This window comes from Apteryx mantelli, unplaced genomic scaffold (assembly GCF_036417845.1).
Source record: "Apteryx mantelli isolate bAptMan1 unplaced genomic scaffold, bAptMan1.hap1 HAP1_SCAFFOLD_20, whole genome shotgun sequence".
Taxonomy (NCBI): Eukaryota; Metazoa; Chordata; class Aves; order Apterygiformes; family Apterygidae; genus Apteryx; species Apteryx mantelli.
The window spans coordinates 8,011,682-8,019,416 of record NW_027118553.1 but is presented as its reverse complement, the minus strand read 5'-3'; the positions used below and the strand labels follow the sequence as shown (position 1 = coordinate 8,019,416).

At 53.6% G+C, this 7,735-nt stretch overlaps 1 protein-coding gene across 1 annotated transcript; it reads right to left on the bottom strand.

The window, feature by feature from the left end:
- Window positions 1–6,485: 6,485 nt before the first annotated feature.
- On the bottom strand, window positions 6,486–7,442 carry LOC136995954 (olfactory receptor 5B21-like). Its single transcript, XM_067316951.1, has one exon. It carries the CDS (start codon window positions 7,440–7,442, stop codon window positions 6,486–6,488), a length of 957 nt encoding a protein of 318 aa, XP_067173052.1.
- Window positions 7,443–7,735: the final 293 nt, after the last annotated feature.

The window sequence follows — 7,735 nt, the reverse complement described above, 5'->3', positions numbered from 1 at the left end:
TCTCCTGCTCAGACTCGTACCTCAGGGTGGTTTGGGCAGTTTTGATTAGTGCTTGTTTAGGCTTTGGGTGTTTCATTTTCATTGTGCTGTCCTACGTGCAGATCTTCACTGCTGTGCTGAGGATCCCCTCTGAGCAGGGCCGGCACAAAGCCTTTTCCATGTGCCTGCCTCACCTGGCTGTGGTCTCCCTATTCATCAGCACTGTCATGTTTGCCTGCCTGAAGCCCCCCTCCCTCTCCTCTCCAGGTCTGGACCTGGTGTTGGGTGTTCTGTACTCAGTGGTGCCTCCAGCAGTGAACCCCCTCATCTACAGCATGAGGAACAAGGAGCTCAAAGATGCACTGAGGAAACTGGTTCAGTAGGTACAATGTCAGCACCAATAACTCTCCCATGCGCATCTGCTCCTCATTCCCAGGGTATTTGGCAACATAGCTAGGTGTTGCTCATGGCTTTCTTTCTCACTTACTTTTCTCTGTTACATTCTCATAAAAGATATAAATATTTTGCTGTGTGCCACTTGTCCTCAGGAATCTCTCATTTGAATCTGACCCAGAGACTGTGTTGAAGCAGGAAGCCAGGCTTCTGCCTTCATCGGCAGAGATGGGAGAACCTCCAAGCCTGCTAGTCTGAGCTCCCTGGATGCCTTCAGTGCAATGAGGAGAGTTTCCCTTTGCAGTGTCTCTTTTGGTGCTGACACCAAGGGAGCTCAGGGGCACAGAGTCAGGCTCAGACGAGTACAGTCATTTGCAGACCATGGGTCCCGTGTCCATTGGGAGAGCTCAGCTCCTGTGGCCACAGTCAGGCTGTGATCTCACACCCCTCTCCTGTGAGGGTGGCAGCCGACTGTCACCATGGCCTGGTCCCTTCCCTCTACAGCGTTCCAACACTCCAAGCACAGTGAGAGTGGAAAGGAGGAGAGTCTGGAAACAGCCTGTGGGGACAGACCATCTGCTCCTCAGCACCATTCCCTCACTGCCACAACAGACATTTCCTCACTGCAGGCTTCACTCGGGGGCTGCAGCTTTCTTGGAGACACATCCACCAACAGCAGCAGGACTTTCTCTTCTCAGGGCTTTTCTCCTCATTTCCACACTGCCCTGCCTTGCTCTGATGCGTGTGTATGGCTCAGTGCTCTTGTAATGTGCTGGTGGTAGGTTTGTGCTTCCCTGTGCATTCCTGTGAGCTCAGGCAGGACCAGGCATTGGGTGCATTTAGGCCAGACCTGGCCTGCACAAGAACATTGCTATAATAAGAGGGGATCCCCTCCATTACGTGCCTGAAGTCTGGCCTTTCTTCAGAAGCTGCAGTCAAAAATACGCTCAAAGACATTCCACCATAGAAGGGCCTGCTGCTCTGCTTGTGACCTCCATGGGATGCAGGGGACAAGCTCAGAGTGTACATGTGATCTGTTAGGGACTGAGGGCTGGATGCAGGGCTCATCTGTTGGTGACCAGTGCCAGTGGAGATGGGGAATGGTCTCTGAATTTCCTGCCTGAGGCTGTCCCAGAGGTGACAGTGCTGATGAGAGATGCCCATCCTTCTGGAGGGGAATCTGAGCCCCCAGGAGAGCTCAGGGCATCTCCAGGGACAGCGTGTGCCTGGTGTGGGCAGTGAGTGGAGCCTCACAAGGTGAGGGACGGTCCCTGGTGCAGTAACCAGCAGGTAGAGCACTAAATGCAGATATGCATGGGGAAAGGAGGGCTCTGCAGGCTCAGGAAAGGCAGTGGGGAGCCAGGAGGCACAGGGAAGGGTCACTGGAGAGTGATTCCTGCACCCTCAGGGAAGAATCACAGAATTCACTTGCCTGAGTTATGCTGTGGACATGCCTGTGCCTGGCCCTGCACCTCCCACATCTGGACCTGTCCTTGTCCCCATCCTGCTGACCTGACTCCCATCTCTACCTCAAACCTGCCTGCACACTGCAGTCAAGAAAGCCTTAGAAAGGGATGCTGGGACCCGAGCAGCACCCAGAGAGGGTTTTAGGTGCAAAAGATGACCATATATCCACAGCAACGCTTGCCTGACAGCCAATTTAAAGGTGTAAGGAGAGCTTCAGATTTGGACCCCTACTCAGCTAACACTGCACGCAGAGTCTTAGCTGGACGAAAAAGTGAGGGAGGCCACTTGGGTCTGATTTTACAATGCACAGTTAGGAGAGGCAGCTCCAGCTCCCTTGAGAGCTGCGCTGGAGCCTTTCAGGAGTGGGCTGAGGTGGGGCTGTCACTGCCAGGGTGGGTGGGGAGAGGGCAGCTCCCCTCTTCCATGCTGGGTCTGGGTCTGAGGCTGGGTCTGGGCACAGCTTTTCCCTGTAGAGCTCCCTGAGGAGCCACTCCGGGTGATTCTCCACCTCTGCCCTGGCAGCAGCACCAGTGTTCAGGGTGCTGGAGTGGAAATGCACAAGGGTGGAAGGGGGACGAGCTGCCCAGGGGGGAGCATCAAGACCTTGTCTGTGCACGCAGGGTTGGAGTGAGGAAAGGCAGATCTCAGGTGGAGCTGGCACCAGAGACCTTGGACATGGAAAGGGCTGGAGTATTATTAAGTGACTCTTAAATGATCCCCCAGTGTCTGAGGGGTCTGAGCACCTGGCCCCTGCCCAGCCCAGGCTGTGCCACATGTAGGAGGTAGCAGACAGCCATGTTCTGGGATCTGCCGTGGGGTGGTACAGAAGAGAGGCTGTGCAAGGCTGGCCTTTTCTCCTGTGTCTGGATACGGAGACCTGCAGGAGGACGGAGCTGGCCATACACCACCCCACAGCTGGGGTGAGCAGCCAGTGCTGGAAAGGGGTGATGTGAGGGGCTGGTCTGGGATGATGGCCATGGGGCAGCTTTCCCAGTGTCTCCATGCAACACAGGGAACCACCTGGGCTCTTCTCTTCTGCACCCGCCATGTCCTGGTGCCTTTCCCGGGAGACCTGCATTTGCCCTGCAAGCACATGGCCGTGTGCTCCCACACTGCCGTTCACACAGAGTAGCTACCTGCTGGCATTTTTCCTCTCCTGGGTCCTTTCCAGACCACCCCAGACCCTCCCCAGCTCTCCCCACTTCCCCTGCCCTCTCCCCAGACCACTCAGCAGAGCAGCCCAGGCTGGGGGTGGCCCCACAGCAGTGCCCACCTCAGGGGACTGCAGAGCTCTGGGCACTCACACCACAGCCCCAGTCCCTTTGAAGGGCACAGCAGGTCGTGGGGGGCAGAGAGGGGTGTCAGCCTCCCCATCAGCCCCCGGGGGGCTGGGGGCCAGCAATGGCACAAGGAAATGGAGGCCACTCACTCCATGTCTCCACTGCTCTCATCACCAGGAGATCCTTAACCTTGGCTGCCTGCAGCCCCTCTGGGCAGCCCCTCTCCCCAGCACAGCACAGGAGTCCTGGCCCCGGGGCTCCTCAGGCAGCTCCAGTGACAGAGCAGCCTGCCCTGAGCTGACAAACATGGAAGTTGCTATATACAGTTCAATCCCAATACCAATGTGATCCCCATTCCCGGTCTCTATACTACGCTCACATCACGACCCTGGGTGTCCCCAGTCGCCAGGCAGGAATACATGGGTTGAAGGCAGCTCAAGCCTGTTGCTCTCTTTGAAATTCCTTTGGTAGGTGTTCAGGTTTTACACTCTGTGTTGGGCTGGGCCCCATACACACTTCCTCCAAGGTGCCCTGGCTCTCTCAGGGAGACATTCACACTCTTGAAGACCTCAGGAAGAAGTGTTTGCACCAGCTGATGCCCTCGGCAGATGCAGCTGCTCATCTAACACACAGGCCACCCTCTGGTGCCTTTATGTTGAGACACAGTCAGCTCTGGGTGCCCCAGCTGTGGTGAATGAGCCACCTCCCACCTTCTCCCCTGAGCTCCATGGGTACCTGGCCCTGCCTGTCTCCCCCTGAGCCTTCTCCCATTGGAGTGGTCATTTGTTGGGGACACACGGCCAGGACTGGGTGACAGCTGGGATGTACCACATCCAGGGATGGGGGTGACAGCAGGGATGTACCATGGCAGGGATGGGGGGGATGACAGCTGGGCAATGCCATTGGTGTGTCTGCACATCACTCAGGTCACATCCTGTCCCTCCCAGACACCAATTGGCTCACTGCCTCCACTTGCTAGCTGATTGGCTGGCCGGCGCAGGCAGGGCAGGGCCTCCCTGCAGGGCTGTGGGGTCACTGAGGGCTGCCTGGAGAGCTGCCTCTGGGGGGATATTCACAGCGCGGGGTCACAGCCTTTTCCCTGTGAAAAGGCATGGAAAAGTGGGACAAGAGGCAGGAGATGCACAGCAAACTGCATGAGGAACAAGCAGAAATGGCTGGGGAACAATGACAGGAGACATGCGTGAAACCTGATCTTGGCTACCTCCCAAGCCCGTTTTTTTGTTAAAGGGCATCAGCAACGTTTTGAAGGGGCTGACACTATCTGATCGACTTTCACAGATCCCCTCTATGAGAATCCACAGGGAAGAAGAGGGTTGGGATTCCTGTTCGCCAGTTCAGACGTGTCCAGGGAAGGGGCTCAATTCATTGCCCACTCATTGATCTCTGTATGGACTTGTTGGGGGTATCCAAGACACACCCATGAAACCCATTCTTCGGTTTAGGGAAGTTGGCCAAAAGACTACCACCTTTAGAGTGAGTTTTTCCCTCTCATGGGATGGGTGCACCCAGAGGGAAGGTGAATCACCTCCAGGAGTGCTGCGCCTTGCAGGCAAGACAGTAACTGTTGAGTCAGGTGTCTCATTTGGGGGTCCTCTGCCTTTGGGTGAAATGAATCCTGCAACACCTTCCCAAGCATGTGTGTCTCCCCTGTTAATGCCTCCATCTCGGGGTCCCCTTCACTCCCATTATGGCTGGTGGATGCAAAGAGGAGTTTGGGGATCACAGTTCATCTTGGTCCAAAAAGCCCTCCTAGAAAGGGGGAAAGCAATTGCCCTCTGGAAGAGTCATCCCCTTGCAGTGTGCGTAAAGATGGACAAGCTACCCATCTCCCATCACAGAGTAGATGTCACATGTGCTACCCTGTGATCTGAGACCAACAATCCATCCTTGTTTCCATCTTTCACCTTTTCCAGCTAAGCTGCTTTCCCAGTCCATGTCCTTTGCTGCCCACCATTGACCAGCTAGAGGAAGCAAAACCTCTCCATAATGCTAGGCACATCCCTCTTTGCTTTTTTCTTGCAATCCGGGTCTAAAATCTCCAAACCTGAATAAAATCCCAACACATGGGAATGTTTAACTGTACCTGAGATTAGGACTGAATGTCAGGGCGCAAAGTGTCTGCAGTGATCTTCCTCTTGTTTTAGTGGTACCTCTGACCCCTTTAATAAAGTTCAGGTTATGATGTCACTGGAGGGTAGATGAGAGGTGCAGTACACATGGGCCCTGAGATAGGAATGTCCCATTTTGGCCTGTCAGGGTAGAGAGTGGGCACCAATGGCGGGGAAAGTGATGGACAACCTGGAGCGGTGGACTACGTGCCTACAAAGTACTTTCAGGATTTTCTTGGGTCAAAAGCTGACTCTGCTGGCCTGATTGCAGTGGGATAGAAAGGCATTTTCTGCTGATGAGCTCCCAGGGACAGGTGTTATCACCATGGACACCTACACAACTCCTCCGAGGGCCACCCCAGGTACTGAAAGAGGAGTTGAAAACAGTGCTTTACACATTAGCAGGCGTGGATATTTTTGGCTACCCTTTCATCTCACCAAAGGCTTTCTGTTGACCCAGGAGCCTTCTCCACCGGAGATGACCCCCAGAGTCCCTGGAGAGACCACAGACAAAAAAGAGGTGCTCTGAAGGGACACTGCATGTGCCCATTGCACTCAACATGGGCTGCATCACAGACAGGCGGGCACTGAAGTCCCTGCCTGCAAGAGTGAGTGCTGTTGCCCATGCTTGATGCCCATGCTTGTCGCCATGCTTTCAGATGCCCTGAGGTCTCCCTACAGTATCCACTTGCAGCAGCAGTCCTAGCAGGTCTCTTCAACACGTTCCCTCGCTATCTGCCAGGAACCCACAGATGTCTGGGAGACTTGAGGCCATCTCAAATGACAGGAGACATGTTTGGGCAACTCTGCCAGTATGTGCATTTCCGTTGGATAGAAGAGTAACGAGGACTAAGGGCTGAGACTCCAACCTCTGCCCTGGAACTGGCAGTCAGGGAAATACTGCCTGTCCCAATCTCCTTCCCTGTTCCTCTCACATTTCGCCTCAGATGAATTCCTTGTCACCACAGGACTAGAAAATGACAACATTGCAATATTTCCCATGTACAGCAACACCACTTTATTAGCTGTAAAGGAAGCACCAAGAATGGTTCGTTGTTTCCATTCTCCTCTAAATCATACATTTAATTGCTGAAGGAAATCTATACTCTTTTCTCTTCTGTTTTCCACCCATATTCTCAGTGCCGTCTTCTTCTCAAGGGATATGTACTGTGCACCACACATTTCCCATGTAGACTTGTATAAACCAACAGTGTTTTGTACGCAATAGAGCACAAAGCTATGAGCTCTGGGTGCAAGCCAGAGCTTTTCTGAACACCTTTCCCAGGGCCTCCCTGACCTCCCGGTTCCGCAGGCTGTAGATGAGGGGATTAACCAGGGGCGTGAGGACGGTGTAGAAAAAGGAGAACACTTTGTTGAGCTGCCTAAGTTTGGGGGTTCTGGGTAGTGTATAGACAATGATGAGGGTGCCATAGAAAACGCAGACAACTGTAAGGTGAGAGGAGCAGGTGGAGAAGGCCTTCTGCCTGCCCACATTGGACGAGATCCTCAGGATGGCAGCTATGATGCACATGTAGGAGGCCAGAGTGAACAGGAAGGGGATGACTACATCCAGGATAGATATGATGAAAGTTAGCAGTGTGACCACCCTGGTGTCATTGCAGGAGAGCTCCAGCAGTGGGGTAAGATCACATAAGAAGTGGTCCATTGCCTGGAGACCGCAGAATTTCAGCTGGGGTAAGAAAGAAGAGAATGTTGTAGCGATAAGGAATCCCACTAGCCAAGATGCTGCTGCCAGCTGTAGAGAGACCTTCCAGGTCATGAGGCTGGCATAGAGCAGGGGCTGGCAGATGGCCAAGTACCGATCATAGGACATGACTGCCAGCAGGTAACACTCGGTAACTACAAAAGAGGCAAAAAAATAGAATTGTACAATACAGCCCTGAGCAGAGATGGTGCTGTCCCCAGTCAGGAAGCTGGCCAGCAGCCGGGGCAGGATGGTGGAGCTGTAGCAGGTCTCCAAGGAGGAGAGATTGCTGAGGAAGAAGTACATGGGGGTGTGCAGGTGCCGGTCTGCCACCACCAGCGCAACGATGAGGATGTTCCCAACTACAGTCAACAAGTAGATGATGAGCGAGAGGAGGAAGAGTGGTGTCTGGAGTGAGGGGACATTCCCCATTCCCAGCAGGAGAAATTCCGTAGGAGATGTGCAATTGTCCCATTCCCCTTTCTCCATGTTGCACCTTGGATCCCTCATTTTTCTTTTGCCAGCAAGACAACCTACAAGAAAGAACATTTGTTTTATTCTTTCTTTCTTGTATAAAAGAATTGTGCAGGAAGCTTCTGTCAGAGAAAACATGGACTCTGGCACTTCTCTGACAGCATCTGTGTTCCCTTTAGGGCCTCCATGACTAGTGAAAGAGTAGTATATGGCTTTTCCAGAGAGTTAAACAGTACATCTTAAAGCAAAGGGCCTCCTAGGAGAACCACAGAGGTGAGCTGCCCCACAGAGGTGCTCATTTCCTTCTT